Source organism: Rattus norvegicus, chromosome 13, assembly GCF_036323735.1.
Source record: "Rattus norvegicus strain BN/NHsdMcwi chromosome 13, GRCr8, whole genome shotgun sequence".
In the NCBI taxonomy this organism is placed as follows: Eukaryota; Metazoa; Chordata; class Mammalia; order Rodentia; family Muridae; genus Rattus; species Rattus norvegicus.
Genome location: NC_086031.1, coordinates 66031141 through 66043782, shown reverse-complemented (window position 1 = coordinate 66043782; position 12642 = coordinate 66031141). Strand labels below are relative to the sequence as shown.

At 38.4% G+C, this 12642-nt stretch overlaps 1 protein-coding gene across 8 annotated transcripts in view; it reads left to right on the top strand.

Moving 5' to 3' along the window:
* Swt1 (SWT1 RNA endoribonuclease homolog) overlaps positions 1-12642 on the top strand; it is a 57486-nt gene that overhangs the window by 16180 nt on the left and 28664 nt on the right. For 7 of the 8 annotated variants that reach the window (XR_005492213.2, XR_005492214.2, XR_010056907.1 and 4 more), the window contains 5 exon segments: positions 1493-1552; positions 3972-4110; positions 5420-5521; positions 6528-6716; positions 8430-8523. Coding sequence is in view for 4 of the 8 variants with exons in the window: in NM_001105960.1 (NP_001099430.1) it covers positions 1493-1552; positions 3972-4110; positions 5420-5521; positions 6528-6716; positions 8430-8523 (584 nt within the window). In the remaining 4 variants the exon portion in view is untranslated. 8 annotated transcript variants of the gene reach the window in all.

Sequence of the window (12642 nt, the reverse complement as noted above, 5' to 3'; positions counted from 1 at the left end):
TGTTGCTCTAGATGGGCTTTAAGATTTCTAAAGGCCAAGCAGGCCCAATGTGTGCCTGCTGCCTGTGGATAGAATGTAGCTCTCAGCTGCTGCTCCAGTGCTATGCCTGTCTGCTTCCTGCCATGATGATTGTGAATTACCCTAGGACTCTGTAAGCAAGCCCCCAGTTACATGCTTCTTTTATAAGAGTTGACTTGTCATGGTGTTGCTTCATAGCAATAGAACAATAACTAAGACCGTCCCACAGGAAAGTCTAGCATTTTGTTTTGCATTTCGTAGTTAGAAGAGTGGCACTGAGAGGTAATCAGGGAAGCAAGATAGTCATGTTTTCTCATTAGAGTCAGTTTGACTCCAGATAAAACTGTTGACCTCATTCAGTGTATTTAATAAAGCTTGGTGAGGTGCAGCAGTAAGTAAAATGCCCACCGTTTACATTTGTAATAGGCTTAGGAAATTTCAGACAGTTAGCATAATTTCCTGCATTGTTATGTGATAGACTCATTGACCTCTCTGGAGGTAATTTGGGGGTTAGGGAGCACCAGGAAGGGCCAGTCTAAACAAGATCACAGGAACTTAGAAAGTCTAGTTAACGAGCTGTTCCCATTGTTCTGGTTTCCTTGACATTTCTTCGAAAAACCTTAAGAAATTTTAATAAATTTTAAAGTAAGAGAGAAGGAATTATAAATATTATATTAAAGTGCTGGCACAGAGTTGGAGTTTGTGAAAAGATATTTCACCCTCTTTTAGAAGACAAAACCAAGCCGCCCTCTAGCGCTCTCATTGTGTATAATACAACTCTGGTTTTTTGCCTTTTCTCTCTAGCTGTAATACAGTCCTTAGATTTCTCCAGTTGTGAGATTAGGTCACTTTAAGAAATAGCTCAGTGAACTTTAGGTCTGTGAAGCAATTAAGTGATTTCTGAATAACTTTTTCTGCCACTGAAAGCTTCTTTGTTTATCTTTATGATGGATATTCCTTAGGGTAGCATATAATTCTGTTAATGAAAGATGAGTATTTTAATGACCTTAAAAGTCCTAAAGAGTGTGACTCACATTTTATGACTTGGTAGCACAGGGCTTTTCTCTCCTAGAGATGATTTTTCATATGGAGGCAGTTTTATCCCTCAGGGTATTTATTAATGTCTAGAGACATTTTTGTTTGTTGGTGTGGTGGGGGCTGACAACATGGCTCAGTGGACGGAGGCACTTGGCACCAAACCTGATGACCTGGTTTTGATCCCTGGAACCCACATAGTTGAAAGAGAAAGCTGACTTCCCCAAGTTGTCCTCCGATTTACACAAACACACACACACACACACACACACACACACACACACACACACAGAGAGAGAGAGAGAGAGAGAGAGAGAGAGAGAGAGAGAGAGAGAGAGAGGTGGGGAGATGAGGAGAAATAACCAGTTCTGATAACTTGAGTTCAGAGAGGCTGTTATACATTATACAAGGCCTGACTCAAAACCCTTTTTCATTTCAGAGTTTTGAAACACCATGCTCTTCAGTGTCATCTGAGACTATCCAAGATACAGATGAAGAGGTTACCGATTTACTTTGATTATTTTAAAGAAATTCAAAGTTCGTTCTTTCTTTCTTTTGGGGGTGTGTGTGATGTGGAGCAGGGTCTCATTATGTAGCCCAGGCTGATTTCAGACTTGTGATCCTTCTCCTGTCTTGGCCTCACCTCCTGAATGCTGGAATATGCCAGGTATATGCCAGGGTGCCTTGCTAAGTAGTTCCTACTTTTAGTAAAATGTCTGTAAAAACCTTAGCAGTATGAACATAATGTCTATTTAAACTCCATAAAAATACTGTCCATCCTGTGGTTTATTAGGAAGTTCAGTTTGTAAGAGTTAATTAGGTCATCAAAGGCCATTTGCTGGGGCTAGGGATGTACACAGTAAAGTGCTTGTTTAGCAATATAAGGTTCTGGGTTTGATCCTAGCATTGGAAAAAAATATACCTTTACTTACCTCTTGCTTTTATTTTGGCTTAATGTTACGCTTTTGAGTGTATATACCTAGAGTTGCCAAAATGCAATGCAGCACCTACATGGTCTTTATTTTTCTACTCATGGTACTGAGTGAAGATCACAGTTCACGGTGTTTATTCTCCTACTGCTTCATTTCCTACCTAGACTCTCCTGACTTATCCTCATAAAATTATTCTGTATATTTTATGTTGTCTTAGTAATTAAAATTCACTAGCATTTTCTATTTTCTTGAGAACCTTTATTTATAATAGTTATTTATATTTTTCTGTCTTAAGAGTCAGTGCCCCTTGATGGGAGACTGTTTATGTCTGATTTAAAGAGAATATCTTCTTATTTCTTCTTTTTTTAAAAAAAATATTTATTATATATAAGTACACTGTAGCTATCTTCAGACACACCAGAAGAGGGCATCAGATCCCATTACAGATGGATGTGAGCCACCATGTGGTTGCTGGGATTTGAACTCAGGACCTCTGGATGAGCAGCCAGTGCTCTTAACCCTGAGCCATCTCCCCAGCCCTCCTTCTCTCTTCTCTCCTTCTTCTTCCTCTTCCTCTTCTTCCTCCTCCCCCTCTTCTTTCTCCTCCTCTTCTCCCTCTTCTTCTTCCTCCTCCTCTTTAATTTAAAATCTGAGACAGTTTATCAGTTTGTAACTCAGGCTGGTTTTGTTCTTGTTGTATGAAGAAGACTGGCCTTGAATTCATGATCTTGTAACCTCAGCCTTCTGGGTGCTGGAATTATAGGTGTGTACCACCATTCCCAGACTATACTTTAATTTTTTTATATCAAGATATCATAAGAGATACTTCTAAAGTGAAAGGGATCTTAAGATTTATAGTTCAGAGCCAAGGAGATGGCTTGTGGGTAAAGGTACTTGTGCGCAAGCACTCTTTTGTTCCCTGGTACAAATTAAACTTTTAAAGTGAAATATGATCAATAAATAATAAGAGATTTAGTGTTTAGTTTTTGATGGTTGATAAATAATATTAGAAATCTCAGGGGCGATGGATGAGACATTTTTGTTCTTTTAGTGGAGCTAGGGATTGAGTAGAGCGGTTCACACATGCAGGTTAAGCTTTCTGTGGTTCATCTATAGCTCCAGCTCACACTCAGTAAGAGAAAGCTGACTCAAGTACTTCGAGGTGAGAAGAGAAACGAGAATGAACTTATTTAGAGGTCTGGATAGTAGGTTTTATATAAGGAACTTCATATGACTTAGTTTAATAATATAAAATCCAGGACTGGAGAGATGGCTCAGTGGTTAAGAGCACTGACTGCTCTTCCAGAGGTCCTGAGTTCAGTTCCCAGCAACCACATGTGGTTCACAACTATTTGTAATGGGATCTGATGTCCTCTTCTGGTGTGTCTGAATACAGCTGCAGTGTACTCACATATATTAAATAAATAAATCTAAATAAATAAATAAATAAATAAATAAATAAAATCCTTGCTGGGCCATGGTAGTACATTCCTTTAATTCCAGCACTCAGTAGGCAGAGGCAGGTGGATCTCTGAGTTCAAGGCCAGCCTGGTGTACAGAGTGAGTTCCAGGAGAGCCAGGGCTACATAGAGAAACCTTGTGTCAGGAAAACAAGAAAAAAATTCCTAAAGAAAATAGGCAAAATTTAATATTCTCTATAGATGGGTAAATTAAGTTGTTAAGGAGTAAAACAGTTTGCTTTCCTGAGACCCCAGAAAGGAACTAGTTTTAAAAGTGGTTATAGGGGCTGGGGATTTAGCTCAGTGGTAGAGCGCTTACCTAGGAAGCGCAAGGCCCTGGGTTCGGTCCCCAGCTCCGAAAAAAAAGAACCAAAAAAAAAAAAAAAAAAAGTGGTTATAAATAAGTCCATATTTTACTGTGTTGTCTGTGTTTCTGTAAGGTGTTATTGTGTTGTATTGCTTCTTTTCTTATTAAATATCTGCAGTAAGTAACTCAGATACTTCACTGGAGTCTTTCACAATTTAGATGCAGATAGTGGAAGAGCTTCATGCTGCACGCGTGGGGAAAAGTGTGGACTTACCTGCAGGTCCACCATCTGGGGAGCTAATGAGTATGGAAATTGACTTGGTGGAGGATGATGTACATTCTTCTGCTGATATACTCTGTATGTTAATTTTTATGATCTATGCCTTCTAATAATTGATGTGTCAGTATTTAGAGTTTATAGTGTACAGATGAAAATGTTAAAATGTGCTTATTTAAGTCATAATGGTGTGTCTCTTATCTTGTTAGACCATCAGACACTTTCTCTTTCCCAAGAAGTAATAAAGTTATGCACTGTCTTTTATAACTTTTAGTTCTTTTAATCTCTAAAGCACTGACCAGATAGACAGTTTGCTTAAAGTTATTGTTTTCATAGTTTCCTTGTTGATATCATTAAGTTTTGGTTATTTTAACTACTGGGAACTGGTGATAGCAATCAAAGCATTGGGCATGGTGGTGTATAACTTTTGTCCCAGTACTTGGCAGGTTTAGTCAGGAGGATTAACAGTCTAAGACCATGTTGGACGATGACATAGAGTTCCAGGACAGCCTGTTCTATGTGGTCTTATATAGTCCTTGTCTCAAAATAAGTAAAAATAAATAAATAGATAGATAGATAGATAGATAGGTAAATAAATAGATAAATAAGGAAGATTAATAGTCTATGTTGAATTCTCTGTAAAAATTATAGTTCTATCTTTTGTCCATATTTAAAATACTCATATTTTACAAATTTCCAAGCATTTTCCTATATAATTTGGTAGGAAATAACTAGATCTACACATGGGTCCTATGAAATAATGCTCCTATTTTTATATATTTTCTTTCCTTTATACATATTTAGTTTTTCAATGATATGTTATTGAAGATATAATAAAATTAATTTTATACTTTTTGAGTGCATAACTACCAGGGATGCAGGGCAGGGTTTAGAACCATATTACTGCTGAGCAGGTCAATTTGTGATTAAAATATATCACCAGACAATTTATGATAGTTTACTGGTGTGGGAATGTATGATAACTTTTTTTTTCCCTTAAGAATTACAGTAACATGAATCTTGTAGTCCTGTTTAAAGGACTTCTTCCTATGGGTAGGTCTATAGGCTTTGCTGTTGTTTGTTCCTGCATTTCTGCCTCACCAGGCCTTACTCTCTCTGACCTAGACAAGTCCTTCTCCCCTGCCCAGTCTCCCCAGCTTAAACAAAGCTGTGGGTTTCCTCAGGGAACCCTTGACTGGAATTTACATGGCAGCAAGTGATGGGCCAGTTAGGCAGCAGCTTGAGAATCCTATTATTGATTCTCTTCTAACAGTAAGCTTACAAGACAGGTTGTAAATTTAAAAGAATTATCTGTACTTCTGTGATACCAAATGTAGTCATAATTTATTACTATCAGGTGTGGTGAAATACTAACTCTTCTCTTCTCTAGCAAATACTGCCTCAGACAAAAAGCTTCTAATTGTTATTGACACAAATATTCTGATGAATCATCTCAAATTTGTTAGAATTTTGAAGACGACAGAAATACCAGGTATTTATAAACTGTTCACAGATTCTGATTTTCTTTTTTGAGTTGATAACTTTATATTAACACAGTTGGTTTTCTCACAGTCATACTCTAGCATCTGAAGTTTTTAAGAAGATACCTTTAATAATGGAATGTTGAAATCTAGAACACACTTTTAGATGGCACTTACTGTATTTTATAATTGCTTATTGTGAAATAGTTTGCATTGTAAATTTTGATTATAAGAGCCATGTCTGGGGCTGGGGATTTAGCTCAGTGGTAGAGCGCTTACCTAGGAAGCGCAAGGCCCTGGGTTCGGTCCCCAGCTCCGAAAAAAAAGAACCAAAAAAAAAAAAAAAAAAAAAAAGAGCCATGTCTGCCAAATTCATTCTTTTTGTTATCTGATAATTTTTAATGTTTAGATTCTTAGCATTCTTTTGGCTTTTAGATCCTTTTTATAAAAAGATTTATTTATTTATTTATTTATTTATTTATTTATTTATTTATTTATTTATTTATTATATATAAATACACTGTAGCTGTCTTCAGACACACCAGAAGAAGCCATCAGATCCCATTACAGATGGTTGTGAGCCACCATGTGGTTGCTGGGGTTTTAACTCATGACCTTTGGAAGAGCAGCCAGTTCTTTTATCTGCTGAGCATCTGTCCAATCCTAGATCCTCTTTAAATTCCATATTTTAGTTATATAATTTATTTGTGTTATTTGTGTTTTGTGTTTTGTGTGTGTGTGTGTGTGTGTGTGTGTGTGTGTGTGTAAATATGTACATGCCACAGGATGTGTGTGTTAGTTAGAAAACAACTCATAGACAACTTACAAAGTCTCTTTCTCCTACCACCGTGTGAGTCATCAGGCTTGGCAGCAAATGCACTTGCCCACCAAGGCATCTCCGTGGCCTGGTGACTGTACTTTCAAACTTTGACTTCTACAGAAACTTGTTTAGTAACTCAATACATGTTAGATTCTAAAAAAAAAAAAAATAAATAAATAAATCTTTCTACTTTTTAGGATTTGACACACTTGTGTTAATAATTCCCTGGGTGGTTATGCAAGAGCTCGATCGTATGAAGGCAGGAAAATTACTAAAACATGTCCAGCATAAAGCTGTACCTGCAATTCATTTTATCAACGACAGCCTCAAAAGTCAAGATAGAAAGCTATGGGGTCAGTCATTACAGCTGGCCTCCCAAAAACTTTGTGAGTATTGTGTGTTGTGGGCATGCCTTGATAAAGATTTGTTTGTGTGCTTACTTATTTTTGGAAGAAAGGGATTTAAAAATTAAGCGTGTGGGTCTAGATTGTGGAATGAAAAGAATGTTGTAATTCATGGGTGGTTTTGGGAATCCTTGGTCCTGTTTTATTGTGTTTCCTATACTTTCTCAGGCTGCATATGCTAGTGTTTCTCAGGGTGATGATACAGTTTTGGTCATATTTGGCTATGCTATAGAACTCTTGGATCCCCATCTCTCTCTCTTTGTAATGATTTACATTTCCATTCGATTGCTTCTTCTCCCTCTTCTCCCTTTTAACCTTTTTTCTTCTCTTGTCCCTCTCCTATCTTCTCTCCTCAGACCCTTCCCTCCTTTTCTGCCTTTTGTGTGTTTTCTGCAAAGGGGCCATGTTTGTCTTTTTGTTCCCCTTGCACTTCTCTAATTGCAGTGTTTTAGAAATTAAGAAAAAGAAGGCACAAGAAATTTAGTTACACACCTTGTAAACTGAGAACATCTCAAGCAGAATGCAATTATATATTCATAATATTTGAGTGGTGAGTTGAAACTAAAATTCATAGCTTTTGCTTTCTAGTCAGATTTTTAGCACTCAGATCACATTTCTGTCAGAGTTATTTAGACATTGTTTTGCATCTTCATTTTATTTAGTGAGTTTTCTGCCTTTAGATACATTTAAAAAAATAAATGCTAAGACAAGTTTTAGTTTTAAAACAAAATTGAGCAGAAGGTATGGAAATTTTTCTTACCCTTTCTATTCCCATACATAATAATTCTCTTATAATCAATATCTCCACCGGAAAAAGAAATATATTATAGGCAGATATGGTGGCACATGCCTTTAATCCTAACAATTAAGAGGCAGAGGCAGGCAGATCTTTGTGTGTTTGAGGCCAACTTGCTCCACATAGTAAGTTCCAGGATAGCTAAGTCTACAGAGAGACGCTGTCTCAGAAAAACAAGAAGGAAAAAAGGCATTAAAATCAGTGAGCCCGGGCTGGAGAGATGGCTCAGTGGTTAAGAGTACCGACTGCTCTTCCCAAGGTCCTGAGTTCAAATCCCAGCAACCACATGGTGGCTCACAACCATCTGAAATGAGTCTGATGCCCTCTTCTGGTATGTCTGAAGATAGCGACAGTGTAATCATAATATATAATAAATAAATAAAATGTTTAAAAAAAAAATCAGTGAGCCCACCTTGATGTGTCATCTTTAACTAGTTTACATTATATGGGTTTGGAGAACTCTATAGTGACATGCATGTATCTATCACCAGAGTAGCTGCATTGCCTCAAAACATAGATATTTTTAATTTGTAAATATGCCTACAGTAACCAGGTGACATCAGATTTATTTTCTATATTTGTGTGGGTGTATTTTTATGATGTGCATGTACACATGCGCATGCACACATGCACCCACCCCTCTGAGGGTGACTGAGAAAGCCAGAGGTTGATGTTTGGTGTCTTCTTGAAGCAGGCACTTACTGACTGAGCTATTGTCCCAGCCTACCCTGTTGCCACCCCAGCTTTTTTCCCCATTGCCTGGGTCTCACTCTAGTCCAGGTTAGCCTTGATTTTGTAGCAATCTTCCTGTCTCAGTCTCTTGAAAACAGGAATTGCAAGCATGAGTTCTATCTAGATTTCTAGTGCACTTACTAATAGTTGCTTTGCTACATTTGCAGATGGATTGAGTGATGAGAACAATGATGATCGAGTATTAAAGTGCTGTCTTCAGTACCAGGAATTATTCCCATGTTCTCTTGTTATTCTGTGCACGTGAGTTTCATGGTCATTTTGCTTTTTGAAAATAATACCTTATGGCAAAGAATTTTTAGAAATTATATTTACTGACTCAGTGATCAAATAATTATTTTGTAAATCTATTACTAATCATACTCAGCTATTTTTTTATGATATATGATTCCAGAGGAATGTGATACTAAATAGGTGAAATTTTATTTTAGTTTAATTTATATGCTATTCAGAATACTTTTGAGAGAGGAAGGGTAAAATTGGTATCAAAGTCTTAAAGAGTTTTTTAGTTGTATGAGGTAAGAAGTTGATGATTCATATACAAATGGAGGGTAGCTTATGTTTTATTATATCACGGGTACATTTTTTGCAGTAAATTTGGACTAGAATCTTAGGCCTTTCAGTTGTCGGTTATATGAATCTGCAGCTTTCCTAACGTAGCTTTCCTGTGTTTAATAAACAGTAGAATTGTGTTACATACAGTTTGTCAGGTAGCATATGTAATGGATTAGGGTGGTACCTAGCACATGGTCATATTTTTGTTTAACTGAGACAGGGTTTCTTGTAGTCATGTATTCCTGGTTGGTCTAGATTTTTGTTTGTTTGTTTTTGCTTTTTGTTTCACAGAAACTGGGTTTCTCTGTGTAGTCTTAGTGTTCTGGGACTGGTTTTATAGACCAGACTGGCCAGGCTCTGCCTCCGGAGTGTTGGGATTAAAGGCCTGTGCCACAATCTCCTGACAAGAACTCTTATGTGGAGCAGGCTGGCATCAAACTCACAAAAAGCCAGCTGAGTAGTCCTGTGCCCTGAGTGGTGGAATATAGGCGTGTGCTGCCACACTCAATGTGACTCTTCTTGACGTGAAGATAATGTATAATGTATAAGTCATCTATCCGTATCCTATTGTGAGGATATGTCTATTTGGCCGTCTGGATAATGATGTTACAGTTACCAGTTGTTGATGGTACTAATAGGAAAAACTTCTGCACCATAGTGTATTATGCATTCTTTTCTTTGAAGATTTGGAAAAGAAGTTTTATTTAAAGGAGAAAGTAAGTGAGAAGGCAGACCCCTGGTGAAAGGAGGGAGGGGATCTGGAATCAGAATGCAGTAGTGTGGATTCTTTTAAGTGTTTTACTTAGATTTATTATCTTAAAGCAGCTAACAGCCTCGGTTATTACCTCTAGTTCATGTGATTCTTCAAAGCTCCAGGCTAATTTGATTGAAATCAGGCATCATTAGAAAAAAAAAAGCTCTTGGTTTCTCTTAACCTGTTCTTTAAGTGAATGAAAAGTACATTTTATCCGTTTCCAGAGCCCTGTGCAGAGCCTTGTCGACATTATGTTCTTACATACTTCAGTAACCTTGTTCTGTTGGGTCTCTGTTATCTCCCTGCCACTTCCCCACATTTAAATACACTTTTTTTCTACTTTTGATACTATCATACTTTCTACTTCCACACCTGCTGCCCATATTCTTCTAAATTAAAATGGTGCATCCTCATTTTTAAAAAAAGATTTACATTATGGGGAGTCCCATCAGTGTTGGGAGTGAAGAAGGATAAACCCCTGAGGCTTGGAATGTAGTTGAGTAACAGAGCACTTACAAGCACCCGAGAGGCCCTAGACTCAATTCCTTTTTCCAGAAGGGAAGGAGGAATGAAATCCTAATATAGCTATAGCAGTTAGTAGGAATCTGCTCTTTCTGGCCTCGAAATCTTTATTCACTCCCTATCTAGCTTGATTATTTTTACATAGATTTTTGTTTTGAGGAAAAATGTACTTACATTGCAATGCACAAATATTTAATAACTCAGCATTATCAAATTAACAGTGGTATATAGTTCATATTTCACTTCATATATAAAACATTCCATCATCCCAGAAAGTACTGTTATGACTTTCTTTGCTTACCTTCCCCCACCCCCCCTTGTTTCTTAAGATGAAGTTTAGGAGCTGGAGAGAAGTCAGCCGCTAAGTGCACTGCTCTCTCTCCCAGGTGATCTGAGTTTGCTTTGCAGCCTGATGCTGGCAGCATACACCTACCTACAACCTCAGCTCCAGGGAGTCTGACAGCCTCTTCTGGCCTTGTGGGTACCTGTGCACAGGATGCATGCACGCATGAGCAAACATATGCAAATACTGAAGGAAAATAAAAGGCATCATATAAAAATTGTGGACTGCATCAGTGCTTAAAGAGAAGTTTATAGAAGTTTCAAATAAATAAAAAAGTTCTACTTTTGTATTTTTTTTTTCTCTTTTCTTTCTTTTTCTGGAGCTGGGGACCGAACCCAGGGCCTTGCCCTTGCTAGGCAAGCGCTCTACCACTGAGCTAAATCCCCAACTCCTACTTTTGTAATTTTAATTATGGATATGTGCATATGTCTATGTTGGGTGTGTGCACATGAGTGCAGGTGCCCTCAGAGGCCAGGAGCATCTGGTACTGTGAGCAGCAGGAAGCACTCTTTTTTTTTTTTTTTCATCTTTATTAACTTGAGTATTTCTTATTTACATTTCCATTGTTATTCCCCTTCCCTGTTTCCAGGCCAACATCCCCTTAACTCCTACCCCTCCCCTTCCTTATGGGTGTTCCCCTCGCCATCCTCCCCCCATTACCTCCCCAACAATCACATTCACTGGGGGTTCAGTCTTGGCAGGACCAAGGGCTTCCCCTTCCACTGGTGCTCTTACTAGGATATTCATTGCTACCTATGAGGTCAGAGTCCAGGGTCAGTCCATGTATAGTCTTTAGGTAGTGGCTTAGTCCCTGGAAGCTCTGGTTGCTTGGCATTGTTGTTCATATGGGGTCTCGAGCCCCTTCGAGCTCTTCCAGTTCTTTCTCTGATTCCTTCAACGGGGGTCCTGTTCTCAGTAAAGTGGTTTGCTGTTGGCATTCGCCTATGTATTTGCTGTATTCTGGCTGTGTCTCTCAGGAGAGATCTACATCCGGTTCCTGTCAGCCTGCACTTCTTTGCTTCATCCATCTTATCTAGTTTGGTGGCTGCATATGTATGGGCCACATGTGGGGCAGGCTCTGAATGGGTGTTCCTTCTGCCTCTGTTCTAAACTTTGCCTCCCTATTCCCAGCCAAGGGTATTCTTGTTCCCCTTTTAAAGAAGGAGTGAAGCATTCCCATTTTGGTCATCCTTCTTGAGTTTCATGTGTTCTGTGCATCTAGAGTAATTCAAGCATTTGGGCTAATAGCCACTTATCAATGAGAGCATACCATGTGTGTGTTTCTGTGATTGGGTTACATCACTCAGGATGATATTTTCCAGTTCCATCCATTTGCCTATGAATTTCATAAAGTCATTGTTTTTGATAGCTGAGTAATATTCCATTGTGTAGATATACCACATTTTCTGTATTCATTCCTCTGTTGAAGGGCATCTGGGTTCTTTCCAGCTTCTGGCTATTATAAATAAGGCTGCTATGAACATAGTGGAGCATGTGTCTTTGTTATATGTTGGGGCATCTTTTGGGTATATGCCCAAGAGAGGTATAGCTGGGTCCTCAGGTAGTTCAATGTCCAATTTTCTGAGGAACCTCCAGACTGATTTCCAGAAAAACCAGTCTCCAAACCCACCAATGGAGGAGTGTTCCTCTTTCTCCGCATCCTCGCCAGCATTTGCTGTCACCTGAGTTTTTGATCTTAGCCATTCTGACTGGTGTGAGGTGGTATCTCAGGGTTGTTTTGATTTGCATTTTCCTTATGACTAAAGATGTTGAATATTTAGGTGTTTCTCAGCCATTTGGCATTCCTCAGCTGTGAATTCTTTGTTTAGCTCTGAACCCCATTTTTTTTTTTTTTTTGGTTCTTTTTTTCGGAGCTGGGGACCGAACCCAGGGCCTTGCGCTTCCTAGGCAAGCGCTCTACCACTGAGCTAAATCCCCAACCCCAGAACCCCATTTTTTAATAGGGTTATTTGTCTCCCTGCGGTCTAACTTCGTGAGTTCTTTGTATATTTTGGATATAAGCCCTCTATCTGTTGTAGGATTGGTAAAGATCTTTTCCCAATCTGTTGGTTGTCGTTTTGTCCTAACAACAGTGTCCTTTGCTTTGCAGTTTTATGAGATCCCATTTGTCGATTCTTAATCTTAGAGCATAAGCCATTGGTGTTTTGTTCTGGAAATTTTCTCCAGT